Here is a 17140-nt window from a genome sequence, read left to right on the forward strand (position 1 = left end):
TACATGCTTTGCTGGAATAATTTTTCCCAAGTTAATATTACCGAATCCATTTAATATAATGGATATATTAAGTTCTTTTTTTTAAAATTTTGTTTTATTGCTTAAAGTATTACAAAGAATATTACATATGTCTCCTTTCCACCCCACCCCCCCTTGCCATTCCCCCGGCCTCCCCTACCCCCCAGTGTCTTGTGTCCATTGGTTATGCTTATATGCATGCATACAAGTCCTTCGGTTGATCTCTTACCCTTGCCCCCACCCCCCAAACCTCCCTGGCCTTCCCACTGTAGTTTGACAGTCTGTTCAATTCTGCTCTGCCTCTGTATCTATTTTTGTTCATAAGTTTATAATGGTATTTATTATCCATAAATGAGTGAGATCATGTGGTATTTTTCTTTCATTGACTAGCTTATTTCACTCAGCATAATGCTCTCCAGTACCATCCATGCTGTTGCAAATGGTAAGAATTCCATCTTTTTTACAGCAGCATAGTATTCCATTGTGTAGATGTACCACAGTTTTCTAATCCACTCATCTGCTAATGGGCACCCTGGCTGTTTCCAAATCTTAGCTATGGTAAATTGTGCTGCTATGAACATATGGGTGCATGTATCCTTTCTGATTGGTGTTTCTGTTTTTTGGGGATCTATTCCTCGAAGTGGGATCACAGGGTCAAATGGGAGTTCCATTTTTAACTATTGGAGGAAACTCCATACTGTCTTTTTTAGTGGCTGCACCAGTCTGAATTCCCACCAGCAGTGCACGAGTGTTACCTTTTCTCCGCATCCTCTCCAGCACTTGTCGTTTGTTGATTTGTGAGATACCTCATTGTTGTTTTGATTTGCATCTCTCGTATGATTAGTGACTTTGAGCATGTTTCCATATGTCTCTTGGCTTTCTGAATGTCCTCTTTTGAAAAGTGTCTATTTAGGTCCTTTGCCCATTTTTTGATTGGGTTGTTTATCTTCCTTTTGTTAAGTTGTATGAGTTCCCTATAAATGTTGAAGATTAAACCCTTATCAGTGATAACATTGGCAAATATGTTCTCCCATGCAGTGGGCTTTCTTGTTGTTTTGTTGATGGTTTCTTTTGCTGTGCAGAAGCTTTTTATTTTGATGTAGTCCCATTTGTTTATTTTCTCTTTAGTTTCCAATGCCCTAGATCAGTGATGGCGAACCTTTTGAGCTTGGCGTGTCAGCATTTTGAAAAACCCTAACTTAACTCTGGTGCTGTGTCACATATAGAAATTTTTTGATATTTGCAACCTTAGTAAAACAAAGATTTATATTTTTGATATTTACTTTATATATTTAAATGCCATTTAACAAAGAAAAATCAACCAAAAAAATGAGTTCGCGTGTCACCTCTGACACACGTGTCATAGGTTCGCCATCACTGCCCTAGGAGCTATATCAGTGAAGAAATTGCTTTGGCATATGTCTGAGATTTTGTTGCCTTTGGATTCCTTTAGTATTTTTATGGTTTCCCGTCTTATATTTAAGTCCTTTATCCATTTTGAGTTTATTTTTGTGTATGGTGTAAGTTGGTGATCTAGTTTCATTTTTTTTGCATGTATCTGTCCAATTTTTCCAACACCATTTATTGAAGAAACTATCTTGACTCCATTGTATGTTCTTGCCATCTTTGTCAAATATTAATTGCGTATATTGGTTCAGGTCAATTTCTGGGCTCTATTCTATTCCATTGATCTATATGTCTGTTCTTGTGCCAGTACCAGGCAGTGCTGACAACAGTGGCTTTGTAATACAGCTTGATATCTGGTATTGAGATCCCACTTACTTTGTTATTCTTTCTCAGGATCGCTGCAGCTATTCGGGGTCTTTTTTTATTCCAGATGAATTTTTGGAGAGTTCGTTCTAGGTCTGTGAAATATGCTGTTGGTATTTTAATGGGAAGTGCGTTGAATTTATAGATTGCTTTGGGTAGTATGGACATTTTGATGATGTTGATTCTACCAATCCAAGAACATTGTATGTTCTTCCATCTGTTTATGTCTTCCTCTATCTTTTTTCAGCGTCCTGTAGTTTTCTGAGAAGAGGCCTTTTACCTCTTTAGTTAAGTTTATTCCTAGGTATCTTAATTTTTTTGGTGTGATGGTAAATGGGATTGCTTTTTTAGTCTCTCTTTCTGTAAGTTCACTATTGGTGTATAGAAACACCATAGATTTCTTGGCGTTAATTTTGTATCCTGCTACATTGCCGAATTCATTTATTATGTCTAATAGTTTTTTGATGGAGTCTTTAGGGTTTTTAATATACATTATCATGTCATCTGTGAATAAGGACAGTTTTACTTCTTCTTTTCCAGTTTGGATGCCTTTTATTTCTTCTTGTCTAATCGCAATGGCTAATACTTCCAGTACTATGTTGAACAGGAGTAGTGAGAGTGGGCCTCCCTGTCTTGTTCCTGTTCTTAAGGGAAATGGTTTTAGTTTTTGCCCATTGAGTATGATGTTGGCTGTGGGTTTGTCATATATGGCTTTTATTATATTGAGGTATGATCCTTCTATTCCCACCTTGCTGAGAGTTTTTATCAAAAATGGGTGTTGGATTTTGTCAAATGCTTTTTCTGCATCAATTGATATGACTATGTGGTTTTTTTCTCAGTTTGTTTATGTGATGTATCACGTTTATTGATTTGCGGATATTGTACCATCCTTGCATCCCTGGGATAAATCCTACTTGGTCGTGGTGTATGATCTTTCTGATGTATTGCTGGATCCGATTTGCTAAGATATTGTGAGGATTTTGGCATCTATGTTCATGAGGGATATTGGCCTGTAATTCTCTTTCATTGTGTTTGTCTTTATCTGGTTTTGGTATGAGGGTGATGCTGGCTTCATAGAATGAGCTTGGAAGTGTTCCTTCCTCTTGAATTTTTTGGAATAGTCTGAGGAGGATAGGTTTTAGTTCTTCCTTGAATGTTTGGTAAAACTCCCCTGTGAAGCCGTCTGGCCCCGGGCTTTTGTTTGCTGGGAGCTTTGTGATGACTGCTTCAATTTCTTCCATAGTTATTGGCCTATTGAGATTTTTAGATTCTTCCTGATTGAGTTTTGGAATGTTGTATTTTTCTAGGAATTTGTCCATTTCCTCTAAGTTGTCTAGTTTGTTGGAGTAGAGTTGTTCTTAGTATTTTTTAACAATAATTTGTATTTCTGTGGGGTTATATTAAGTTCTTTATTCAGAATGTTAGTATTAAGTAAAATATATTTCTGGTAGCCTCATTATTCCTTTTATGCCGGTATAAACACTATTTGGCTATTACTACTTTTAAATGTTGCCCAAACCAATAATTTATTTTCTAGAATAACTTTATTCAAAGTTTACATTCCAGTTCAAATGTAAATCTCAAATTCTGTGAAATTATTAAATATTTTAGATATATTGAATTGACATTACTGTCCTTTGATGCAGTATACTTAGCCTTATCAATTATTGAGTTTCCTTAACAATTTTTTTCACATAATTTTCTAGTTCTTATATTTGGTATTTCTTGTAATCATTACTATTTGATGTATTTAAATTAAATTCCAGGACATTGCTCCTTAGTCATTATATTAAAATGAATATAGGAGTTTCTCCTGCTTTTGCAGGTCTTAAATTTTCAATTGTTTTTTAATGTTGTTATGTTATTTAAAAAAGGAATTATATGGTTAAGTAAAGGAACTGTATTGTTATACAATTGTATAATGGAATTACTTGAAACTAAAAATGTTTCTTTTAGTATGGAGTTCTAACATTTTTTAATAAGCTATAAACCTTAATGTATTCTAAGATACTCATTTTTATACACTAGCAGATTTTTAAAATTTTATTTTTGGATGCTAAGCACCTTTTAATTTTAAATAGTACTAATTTTGAACACATCATGCCCTGGTTAAAAAGTTCAAGCATTATAGAAAGTTATACAGATGCTCACTTCCATTCTTCAGAGGCAGCCATGGTTTATCAGTTTGTGACATACCCTTCAGAGATCTTTTGTATATAATCAAAGGTATTTTAAAAGCACTAATTTCTTAAGATGAATATTTTAGAGTTTTTACATCAAAAGACATGCCACATCACTTGAGAACTTAATGATAAAAATAATAATCTTGCTGAATTCTAAAACAAACATAAAATTTTAATTCTGGCCTTGGAATATTGATTTAAATGTATATCTGCCAGGTCTTTATTGACTTAAATGTTACTATATTTTGTTTGGAATATGTAATTAACCTGTTGTATATTCATCCCTGTAATATATTGAACCTCCCCATCCTTTAAAAATATAGCTATGCCCTAGCCAGTTTGGCTCAGTGGAGAGCATTGGCCCTCAGACTGAAGAGTCCTGGGTTAGATTCCCGTCAAGGGCACATGCCTCCGGTTACAGGCTTGATCCCTGACCCTGGTAAGAGTGCGTGTGGGAGGCAATGAATTGGTGTGTGTCTCTCATATCGATGTTTCTCTCTCTCTCCCACTTCCTCCCATGGGTGAGGATTAACAAAACAAAACAAAACAAAACAAAACAAAACAAAACGGTAGCTAAGCAGTATTAATGACAATGAATTATTGAATAGAAAATATAATTAAATATAATTAGGATTATGATTTTATAGATCTTACTGTAGTGTTAGAGTAAAATAAAAAATGGAACTAATTTAAAGAAAAATATTAAATATTAGTACAGGTAATAAGATACTGAAAAAACTCTGGTTGTGGTATACAGATGTGGAAAGGGCAATACTGAACTAAGGAATGTTATTTATTTTAGTTGTATTAAAAGCTGCTATTCTCAGTTATATATAGTTATAATAGTGTTTATTATTATCTGTATTATGACTAGTAAGTCTTTGTATGTGAATTGTATCCTTAAATACTTTTCTTTTAGAAATAAGCTTAAAGTAGAATATTATACTTAATATTAATGTTTCTATATCTTATATTTTCTTTATATTTAATATTTTCAGAATCTGAATTTTGACAAATTATATAGGAATTATATAAAAAGTTTCTAAATGAATATGAGGTGGTTTGTCATTTTAAGAAACTTTGTTATCTCTATTACCTGTGGTAATAGAGGAAAGTAGGATAGATAATGCAGGCTTCATTTCATATTCTTACTGTTTAAGTAAATTCTGTAAAGATGTAAATAAAGAAAACCAAAGATCTAATGTAGCAACTTAACCATTATGAAAATTTTAACAACGGTCTTGCTTAGTACTTGTTCAGTGTATGCATGAGAACTTTTTAATGATATAGTACATATTTCTTAACTATGGCAGCCCTTCCCATCTTTCTACTCTTTATTTCTTTTATTTATTTGAAGAGGAAGCTTCAAGATTGAAAAAGCACAGGCTATTTCTGGAAGTTTTGATATTTTTGTTTAGGTGATATTCTTTTAACCTAGATGTATAAGATGTTATATACCTTAACATCTCTTCTGTTGATTGCTATTGGCCATAGCTTTCTTGGCATATAGAAAAATAGCTAGATAGTACGTAATTGGTGTGGATTAACTGAAGATACTACCACAGAAGAGCCAGAGAGCTCACTTTTGGTGCAATTTTCCCAACAGAAACCTTAAGCCCTGGAGAAAATGTAGCACACACAGGCATTTGGCTGTCCTCATAGGATTATTCAAAGGACTGGTAACATGGTGGAGCATGGAAGAAAACTTGAGACCAAACAGCCCTTTGGTCTTACAGCACAGTAGCAACTAAGTTTTCTAAGTGCTCAGAGTTGCCTTCCTTTTGCTTCAGAAGATAACAGCTAAGACCCGTTTAAGGGTATAGTAAAATTCCTGTGTCCCTCCCCAAAGTATATTGACAGTTTAGGGGTAAAATTAAAAATTCTGATTCTGAGAACCAAGTTAGTTCATATTTGGGGAGAAATTAGCCTTATTACATTTGCAAAACTTTTCCTTGCAATGTTTTAACATTTCAAAAACATTTTTTACAAAAATGAAACAGGTTCTAACAGATAAGTTCTACTTTATATTTTTAAAATTTTCTTATTGGTATTATACTTTAATTGAATTAACACTGGGATATTTTTAAATTATTGAGAACTTAAGTGAAAATTTTACTTTATAAAAACTCTTTTACCTGAGGCTTTTGACCAATATTAAATTCAATTTTTCTAAGTGACAGGGTTTCCATTAGCAAATAGCTCTAGAGGTAGAATATTATAATTTGCACTATATTTTCTGGTGACATGTCTAGATTTTTTTGTCAAGAACCACTACTTTCACATTAAAACATTTATTTAAAAAAATTAAATCTCTATTATAAATATTACAATAATTGAAAGTATTACATATGTTCCCCTTTTCCCCCCATTGACCCCTTCTAGCCCACCCCCACCCCCCACCCCAGGCCTTTACCACCCTGTTTTCTGTGTCCATGGGTTATGTTTATATGCATACAAGTTCTTTGATTGATCTCTTCCTACCTGTCTCCCTCCTCCACCTTCCCTCAGATTCCACGTTTGTTCTATGCTTCTTTGTCTCTGGATCTGTTTTGTACATCTTGAATTTAATTCTGCTAATGGCAAAAGTAAACTTTTAGTCCCTCTACTGGCTGTCTTTGTTGTAGCAGAGCTTATTTATTTATTTATTTTGAAATCTTGTAACTAAACAAAAGTCTGTTTATAACTTTATGACCAAGGTGAATTTTGAGGGAAATTCTAAATACGGACTGTTTTCCAATGATCAACTTCATAAACATTAAGAATAAAAATTTAAAATAGTAACAATTAAAGGTAAAGATTTGAGAATACCTCAGATCCATAGGTGGAATGAAAATGATCATATTTTTCTTTACTTTTTTCCTTCTACCTTTGATCTTTATCTGAATTTTCCAAACCTTAAAGCTATTAAAATTAATATTTTATGTTATATTTATGTATATACTCTCTGAAAGTTGAAGTCATATGGTCCTTTAAAGTAAACACTAATACATACTGCGTTTTGTATGAGTGTGTTTTTGTTTGGGGAGGTATATTGATTTATATATAGAAGAATTGATGGGTAAAATAGCATAGCAACAGGAAACCAGTAAAGGAATAGTACTACAGTAGTTAATTTCATTGCAGATAGAATATAATAAATAAAATCAAACTTATTTAATACCATTCATCATTGGGTAAATACATCATAATCCAGATTGGTTGTAGAATTGTTAGCGGCTACCAACAGGACTTTCAGGTGTTGTTGAAAGACCTTATGATTTGGAGTTGAATTAAGGTTCTGGCTTTGCCAGTTACCAGCTAGATGATTTTGGATTATATCATCTAATCTCTCTGAACATTTACTTGCCTCACCAAGTTTTTAGGGTCAAATGAGGTAAATTCTTTTTCTTTTTTAAATTAAATCTTTTTTGTTCAGATTATTTCATTTGTTCCTCTTTTTTCCCCCCATAACTCCTCTCCTCCCAGTTCCCGCCCCATCCTTTGCCCTCACACCCCACCCACTGTCCTCATCGATAGGTGCACGATTTTTATCCAGTCTCTTCCCGCATCTCCCACACCCCTTTCCCCCCAAGAATAGTCAGTCCATTCCCTTTCTATGTCCCTGATTCTATTATAATCACCAGTTCATTCTGTTCATCAGATTATTTATTCACTTGATTCTTAGATTCACTTGTTGATAGATGCGTATTTGTTGTTCATAATTTGCATCTTTACCTTTTTCTTCTTCTTCCTCTTCTTAAAGGATACCTTTCAGCATTTCATATAATCCTGGTTTGGTGGTGATGAACTCCTTTAGCTTTTCCTTATCTGTGAAGCTCTTTATCTGACCTTCAATTCTGAATGATAGCTTTGCTGGATAAAGTAATCTTGGTTGTAGGTTCTTGGTATTCATCACTTTGAATATTTCTTGCCACTCCCTTCTGGCCTGCATGGTTTCTGTTGAGAAATCAGCTGACAGTCGTATGGGTATTCCCTTGTAGGTAACTGAGTTTCTTTCTCTTGCTGCTTTTAAGATTCTCTCTTTGTCTTTTGATCTTGGCATATTAATGATGATGTGTCTTGGTGTGGTCCTCTTTGTATTCCTTTTGTTTGGGGTTGTCTGCGCTTCCTGGACTTGGAAGTCTATTTCTTTCACCAGGTAGGGGAAGTTTTCTGTCATTATTTCTTCAAATAGGTTTTCAATATCTTGCTCTCTCTCTTCTTCTGGCACCCCTATAATTCGGATGTTGGTACGCTTGAAGCTGTCCCAGAGGCTCCTTACACTATCTTCCTATTTTCGGATTCTTTTTTCATTTTGCTTTTCCGGTTGGGTGTTTTTTGCTTCTTCACATTTCAAATCTTTGACTTGATTCTTGGGATCCTCTTGTCTGCTGTTGGATCTCTGTATATTATTATTTATTTTAGTCAGTGTATGCTTAATTTCTAGTTGGTCTTTTTTCATATCCTCCAGGGTCTCACTAAATTTATCGGCGGTTTCCATAAAATTCTTGAAAAACCTTATAAACGTGGTTTTGAACTCTATATCCAGTTGTTTTCTTTGCTCCATTTCTGTCATTTGTGACCTGTTTCTTTGTCTCCGCATTTTTTAATTTTCCCTGTGTTGGTAGAGTGGTTTTGTGTGCTAGGTGTCCTGTAGGGCCCAGTGGCTCAGCCTCCCCAGTTACCTGAGGTGCACACTCTTGGTGCACCCCCTTGTGGGCTTTGTGCACAGTCTTGTTGTAGTTATGCCTTGGTTGTTGTAGGATCACTGGGAGGAATTGACCTCCAGGCCAATTGGCAGTGAGAATCAGCTGTGTCTGCAGTGGGAGAACTTCTGTGCTGAAGACACCCTTCTGGGGCAAGACTTGCTTCAGTGGGGCTTTGGTGCTCACTGAGTCTGCCCCCTGAGTGTGTCCCTTATGGATCTGAGGAGTTTTAATCTGGATGGTCCCACTCTGACCACTGGGTACACTGGCTCTTGGATCTAAGGAGGTGCTAATTTAGTCTCTGCCTGAGGTTACCCAGCAGGAGCTACGAAAAGATCTGCAGATTCTCCTTCCTTTTTTGGAGTTTGGAGGTGCCCAGATGAGGCCCAGCTGTGAAACAATGCAAGCTGCTGTGGGGCCTTGGGCCTTCTCTTGGAAGTTCTGGGTCTGTCTGGCCCAGCTGTAATTTGTTAGGTAATTTTCAGGTTGCAAAGGGCCAGGGCATTCATATGCAAAAACCTCTGCCCCAGCCTGGGTGGGGCGGGGTCTCAAGGAATCAACAGGGGGGAGCAAGCAGCTATGGCAGATTCTCAGCCCTGCCCTAAGGGGCTGCGCATCTCAGTGTCCCGGTAATTTAATTGCTGCAAGCACCTCTGAGGGAATGCCACCCTCGAGTTCCGAGTTCTGCCTGCTGCCAGACAGTCCAGTTTCTCCCCGTATGAGTCCTGGGTCCCCAGAGACTTCCCGGAACTGGAGTTCAGAGCAGTCGGGAGCGTGTGACTCCCTCCCGATTCAAAAAGACAGCCATGTCCTCAGTTACCAGTCCCTTTCCGCCCGCGCTCAAGCCTCCGTACCTTTGCACTTTACTTCCGCAGCTCCTGACTCTCAGTGTGCTTTTCTCTTTCCTTCTAGTTGTAGAATTTCCACTCAGCCAGCCTTCCTGTAGTTCTGGATGATGTCCGTTTTGTCTTTTTGTTGTAGTTTTGAAGTTGTTGTAGGAGGCAGCAATTTCGGTGTTTACCTATGCCGCCATCTTGGTTTCTTCGAAGGTAGCATTTTTTAAGCTTATTGAAGTTTGAATAATTTTAAATGCTTCTGTGAACTTTGACAGGTTTGTAATAGGCTATGTAATTAGTGAATAATGAATATTTAAGTGCTCATTGTTTAAATATTTTGTGTTCAGGCCCAAGGAAAAAATATGACATGATCCTTGCCTTTAATGTATTGAAATACATAAAACAATAGCAAATAATACAAGATAGTGTATTTTTTAAAAATTGTGGTAGAAACACACAACAAAACGTACCATCTTAACTGTTTTCAAGTGTAGAGTTCAGTAGTGTTAAATATTCATATTGCTGTACAAGGTGTTATATATTTAAATTTAAAATAATTTGTTGAGAGAGGATAAATGCTGTAGGGAAGTGGTATTCAAAATGTACTCCATGAAACCACTCAAAATCCAGTTTTATTTGAAGAAACACTTTATTTATCTATGTTAAATATGTAAATATATTTATTTAACTTGGGCTTGAAAACTATTACTATTAGAATTTGGAGAAGGAGAAGGGTGTACTTATTTAAGGCCAGAGTAATCAGGGAAGGTTTCATGGAAGAAGAGGATCAAGAAATGTAATTTACAAACTCCTACCCTCAGCCTTTTTGATAAACTATACCTTAAGGAATGATTAGGAATTGGGTGGGTTGTGGGCAGGGAAAAGGAAAAGCATTCTACTTGAGGGAACTAGTTAAAGCTCAGAGATGGGAATGAGCATTATCTGTTTCTAGATCCATGAGAAGAATTGCATTATTAGAATTTGTCATTTATGTTGGGGGTGAATGGTATTAGAGACAATATAGTATAATGTAATAGTTCCAAAAATGTGTCATATTTACCATGAATGTTGTAGAGGAGGAAGGGAAGGTAAATTCATATGTTATTCCTGCAAAGCTTCTCTAACATTTGAATGCTACTGTGCATTCGAATTCCTCGAGCTTATATCCAACATATTTTATTTGACCAGAGGAAGCTTCCTCCATCTGGACACCAGTTTGAAAAAATGTATATGCCACTTAGAAGTTGTGTAACTTGATCAAGAAATGTAATCTATTAGACCCCCACTCTGACCCCTTTATGATGATTAGATTATGATCACAATTGCTGTGAAAAAGTGTTTGAAAATTCTATAAGTAATGACTATGTACTATAATATGCTAATGATCGAGAGTTATATAAATGTGTAAGGGAAAGCTTATAGACCCATAGATGAGTATATGCATGTAAAAATCTTTTTACATCTTTGCTATTCTAAGTATGGTCTGTGCACATTAGCATCTCCTAGCCTGCAATCTTATTAGATAAGTATAATAACACTAGTCTCCATTCCATACCTACTGAATTAGACCCTGCATTTTATCAAGATCTCCATGTTCATATGCACATTAAAATTTGTCATGCTTTTTAACATCATATCCAATAAAACTTCATTCTGTCCTTGAACATTGTTAGTAACTGAGAATTTGATATCTTTGATTTCAAACACCAGGTTTACCCTCTAGAAACTTCAATCTTTCATTATAGTTTTATACACAATGTGCTTAGTATCTCAGATGAGAACATTTATATGTAAAAGATAAGTTTATGTTTATCTGAGCCCCTATGTCACTTAGAATCGATTATTGTATTCATAGAATGACTTGACTACAGATTTGAATGGAAGTTAATGTAGTTATTGTACCCTACCTATAGAGCATTTGAGAACTTTTTCACTGTGTTCCATTGCCACTGCTACTGTTTTTGTACTCTTCACCAAGTAGTTTCTTTAAGTAACCATCCTATGTAATTACTATATAATTTTTTGCATTGGACTATTATTAATTTTGCTAAGCTCAGAGTAGCCCTAGTTTTTCCATGGAACTAGCTCTTGGATTAAATTACATGATAATGTTCACCTATCATTCTGCCTTCCTTTTTAAGAAGTTTCTAAGAAAATACTATCCTTTTAATTTGTAATATCTGAATATGCTCAGTTATTAGAACTTAATTATGGAATCTCTTTTAAGAAATTAAATACTTTTAGATAGTTACATAAATGTAAAGGCTCACTATAAAAATTAAAACAATGTAGGGAGAAGTGAAAAGCCCACCTTTTTCTCTACTTAATCCTACTCCTTTAAGATTATCTTCTGTTTGGTTTGTTTCCTTCTCGTTTTTTTAAATGTACAAGAGCCTATACACTATCTTCAAAATTTAACAACAAAAAGAGGGATTTAGGCACTGTTCTGAGCATTGACTTTTTACTCAGAAAAAATGAACTACTGTCTAGATCTTAATATGATTAATGTGTTTTTTGACTTTAGGGAAGAAACCCGTTTTTCTTGGAGCCAGCAATAATTATTACAATTACTGATGGGAGCAAGTTGACTACTACCAGTGGAGTCCAGGATGAGGTAAATTATGTTTATATCAGCATGGATTATATAAATGCAGTTTAAGATCTTTATTTTTATATGCAACTGCAGGATATTGACTGCCTTAAATAGATTCTTTTATTATTTGATGCAGTCTAGAGTCATCTGTTTTCTAGTACTCGTGTACCTTCTCTGTTGTTTGAAGCAACCATTTCTAAATTTTCTTGAATAGAAATCTCTTGTGTGAAACTATTTTGAGCATAACCCACCCCAAATATATGTGTATTTTTGAGTTTATGTGAGAGTGACAGTATCAATTCATACAGTAAATTTAGTAAAATTAATATTTTTAGGTTAAAAAAATGAAGACAGCATTCTAATAATTTCTTCCCATATTTCAGTGGATTTTCATGTGCACCCCACTGTGGACACTCCTAGACTAGAATATAGCAAAGCCACAAGGAGCTTAAGACTAGGAGGTTTTGGACATTTTTATTTGAAGTCAAATATAATATAACTAGAGGCCCGGTGCACAAAAATTTGTGCACTCGGGGGGAAGGGGGGGGTCCCTCAGCCCGGCCTGTGCCCTCTCACAGTCTGGGACCCCTCGGGAGATAACGACCTGCTGGCTTAGGCCTGCTCCCGGGTGGCAGAGGGCAGGCCCAATCCCTAGGTGCAGCCCCTGGTCGGGCTAAGAGCAGGGATGATTGGGGAGCTGGGGCACCACCCCCTGTCATGCACAGAGCAGGGTGGATTGGGAGGTTGCGATGCCACCCTCAGTCACGCTCAGGGTAGGGCCGATTGGGGGGTTGGGGCACCGCCCTCTGTCACACTCAAGGCAGAGTTGATGGGGAGGTTGTGGCGCCACCCCCTGTCACACACAGAGCAGGGCCAATCGGGGTTGGGGTGCTGCCCCGTCACGCACAGAGCAGGGCCGATCAGGGGGTTGGGGAGCTCCCCCCATCACGCACAGAGTAGGGCCAATAGGGGAGTTGGCACACTGCCCCCTGTCACCCACAGAGCAGGGCCGATCAGGGGGTTGGGGCACCTTCACCTGTCACAAACAGAGCAGGGCCGATAGGGAGGTTGTGGCCCCGCCCCCTGTCACACACAGAGCCGCAGGGCAATCAGGGGGTTTGGGCGCTGCCCCCTGTCACACTGATCCCGGTGCCGGGAGGCCTCTCAGCTCCGCTGATCCCAGTGCTGGGAGGCATACTACCCTTTTACTATATAGAATAGAGGCCTGGTGCACAGGTGGGGGCCAGCTGGTTTGCCCTGAAGGGTGTCCTGGATCAGGGTGGGGGTCCCCACTGGGGTGCCTGGCCAGCTTGGATGAGGGGATGATGGCTGTTTGCAGCTGGTCACACACCCTTCAGGGTGGGGGTCCCCACTGGGGTGCTTGGCCAGTCTGGGTGAGGGGCTGAGGGCTGTTTTCAGGCTGGGACTGAAGCTCCCAACTGCTCCTTTTTTCTTTTTCTTTTTTTTTATTCTGGGCCAGCTTTAGCTCTGAGGCTCCAGCTCTTAGGCCTCAGCTGCTGAAAGAAGGTATCTGGTTTGTTTAGGTTCTATAAACGAAACTCTGTATCAACTCCAGCTCTGAGATCCCAGCCGGCTGAAAGCTGGTTTCTGGGCATCTATATTTGTTACAGTGTTTGAAACTGCAGGCTCAGAGGCTTGCAGCGGCCAGCGGGGAATGTTGGAGTCCTCCGTCACTGAGGCAAGCAAGCCTCATGTTAGTTTCAAGCTGCCTGGCTGCTGGCCGCCATCTTGGCTGACAGTTAATTTGCATATTGCCCTGATTAGCCAATGGGAAGGGTAGCGGTCGTATGCCAGTTACCATGTTTCTCTTTTATTAGTGTAGATAATAACCTCACCTATTGTCTACAAGCATGCATTACTCAGAGTTGGTTGTGTGTTATGTGATAGGATGAATACAGTAGAATTATTTTTAACTTTAAGCTGTTTTTATTGTAGTATTTGAATTGCTCTTGAACATTACATTAGGTTTTTAAGGTATGTTATAGGAAGGAGTTGGTTTAGACCTTTTTTCTGCCAAGGGCCATTTGGACATTTGTACCATCATTCATAGGTCATACAAAATTATCAACTTAAAAATTAGCCTGCTATATTTGCTCAAACATTTAATTAACTCACCCCCTAATGCCTTGGCAGGACCAGACCAAATGATTTCATGGGCCTTAAATGGCCTGTGGGCCAGATGTTCCCACCCCTGGTTTAGACTATTAACTGTTCGTTTGTATTTGCTTTAGAATCTTAACTTCAATTCTTATTGTATCTACAGAGGGTTTGATTAAGTAAGAAAAGTGTAATTTTTAAGTTCAATAATTTTTAGCAGTACTTTTTATTTTTGTGACATTGGGGAATGTAATTGGACATGGAATAAAGACATGTGGATTCTAGTCTTCCTTCAACTACTTTCTAGCAGTGAACTAGCTACCTATTTAACATCTTTCAATCTCTATTTTGGCAATGAAATGAAGATGATAATTCTTGCCCTACCTCCTAGGATTGTTGGAAGACTAAATGAAATAATTAATGTATGTGAAAGTGCTTGGTAGGCTGTAAAAAAAAGAACATGTCCTATCATAAAACATTGGAACCAGTAAAGAATTGTGATTGTCTGATCTTGATTAGGGGAGAGGAGAGCCAGAATTGTTTTGTGTGAGCTGTTGATGTCAGAGGGAATTTAAGCTATAATTCCTGGAGATAGAGCTGAAAAGTTTAGGTAGATTAAAATTCATAATTAAATACTTTCTAGTCTATATATAATTAGTAGACTTGGAATGCTCCATAATTAACTTTAATGGGCTTGGGGGCTTTTTTTTTTTTTTTTTTTAACTTAGTGGACATGTGTGATACCCTGCCATTATCAGGATCAGATAGACATTGATTATATACATGAACATGCAATAGAAATGTTGCTTAAATTTGAAACTCTCAGTTGATTTTTTCTACTTCACCTTCCTTTTGAAAAACTTCAGAAAGATTGATGTATTAATAGTCAGGTCAGAAATACTATTAATAGAACCCATAACAATGAACTTTTTTGTAAAATTTATAGAAGTCTTTTGATGGATAGTTTCATTTTATTTTTCTTAATTTTTTTTTTAAAAAACCTCATCCAAGGAATTTTTCCATTGCGTTTTAGAGAGAGTGGAAGAGAGAAGGAAAGACAGAAATACCGATGTGAATGAAACACATCGATTGGTTGCCTCCTGCATGAGCCCCGACCAGGGCCTGGGATGGGAAGGAGCCTACAACTGAGGCATCAAACCTGGGACCCTTCAGTTCGCAGGCCCACACTCTATCCACTGAGCCAAACTGGCTAGGGCTATTCTTTTTTTTTTTTTTTTTTTTGTATTTTATTGATTTTTTACAGAGAGGAAGGGAGAGAGATAGAGAGTTAGAAACATCGATGAGAGAGAAGCATCGATCAGCTGCCTCCTGCACACCTCCCACTGGGGATGTGTCCACAACCAAGGCACATGCCCTTGACCGGAATTGATCCCGGGCCCCTTCAGTCCGCAGGCTGACGCTCCATCCACTGAGCCAAACTGGCTACGGCTAGGGCTAGTCTTAATGATTTTGATTTGTAGTTGTGATGACTAAAAATGTATTTCTATTTTCTGTTGTGAGATAATCTACTCAAGGTGCTCTGTCTTACTACCTTTCTGGACATGCCCTTTGGGGTACAGTATATTTTGTTTTCATACATCTGGATATTTTAAAAAATATATATATATTTATATATATGTGTATATGTATGTGTGTGTATACATATATATTTATTGATTGATTTTAGAGAGGAAGGGGGAAGATAGAAACATCTATAATGAGAGAGAATAATTGATCGGCTGCCTCCTGCATGCCTTGTACTGGGGATTGAGCCTGCAATCCGAGCATGTGCCCTGACCAGGAATAGAACCATGATCTCCTGGTTCATAGGTCGATGCTCAACCACTGATCCCTTGTTGGCAGGGCAAGGATATGTTTTATTTGTAATTTTTGTTTTGTAGGACCTCTTGTACCTTTTAAAAATATCTTGAAATATACATGGATATTGAAATTGCTTACTTTTCTTCCTAGGTTTTTGGGAAGGATGTTGGAGAAATGAGACTTTGTGTTTACAGTGACCGAAAACTACCTTGCTAGTAGCTTGGGAAATTTTCCTGTGGGCAAGGATCTTTTACACTATTTAGCATAGTACTGATAACAGAGCTTACATTAAACTTCTTCTCTGAGGTGGATGATTCATTTGCATTAAGGCAAAGTTTTATTTTGGTTATGTGGTTGCATTATAGGTCTATGAGTTGTTTCAGTTTTCAAGTTTAGGAATGAATGTCTTTGATCCTATCTATGCATGTTTGGTTTTCAGTGTTCCAATAAGTGGGGCAGAAAGACAATATATCCCAGATGTGCATATTGTTGAAACTTAATTTTTGCTAAAATGTTGTGAAATATTGGTTTGTTCTAGCCCAAATAATTAAATTATGTGATTCATTTTAACGAGCCTTTCAATTCATAAAAAGCATAAAAATGCTTTGTGTTTTTTTCGTGTATGTGTTTGTGTGTGTGCGCACGCACGCACATGCACACACTACATATGATCTGTACTGTTATAATTTCTACTTGGGAATAACAAGCAGAATTTTGCCTTTATGTCTCTTTTCTTCAGATCTCTTAACCTTTGCTTTTGGCAGAACTTGATTCCTTTTCAGATTTATTGAATGAGTGAAAATGTCAGTAATTTTTCACATTAGGTATGTGTGCATATAATTCTTGCCTGCTTGTGGCTGCTATTGATGTGATCTATTACTATTTATGGAGTTGTGCATCCCACCCATACAATATCTTTTGCTCCAGAATTACATTATATCGCATAGTATATTATAACTATTCTGTCAGTGCTGTTTTTCAGGAATAAGTGTTCCTGCTGCTTTAAAATCATTTTTATGGCATATAAGTAAACTTAGAGCTCATTTAATCATAGTATTTATTTTATAAATGGGGAAATTGAGATCCAGGAAGCAAAGTGATTCACTAAAGTTTGTA

The 17140-nt window shown here is 37.1% G+C and overlaps 1 protein-coding gene across 7 annotated transcripts in view; it reads left to right on the forward strand.

The window, feature by feature from the left end:
• Nucleotides 1-17140, forward strand: part of INTS6 (integrator complex subunit 6) — a 113860-nt gene that overhangs the window by 13233 nt on the left and 83487 nt on the right. For 6 of the 7 annotated variants that reach the window (XM_059684553.1, XM_059684554.1, XM_059684549.1 and 3 more), the window contains one exon: nucleotides 12017-12106. The exons of the other annotated variant lie outside the window; for it this stretch is intronic. In XM_059684553.1, the coding sequence (XP_059540536.1) occupies nucleotides 12017-12106 (90 nt within the window). The remainder of the gene's footprint in view (nucleotides 1-12016; nucleotides 12107-17140) is intronic. 7 annotated transcript variants of the gene reach the window in all.

The sequence above is a fragment of the Myotis daubentonii genome, chromosome 2 (genome assembly GCF_963259705.1).
Source record: "Myotis daubentonii chromosome 2, mMyoDau2.1, whole genome shotgun sequence".
Taxonomy (NCBI): Eukaryota; Metazoa; Chordata; class Mammalia; order Chiroptera; family Vespertilionidae; genus Myotis; species Myotis daubentonii.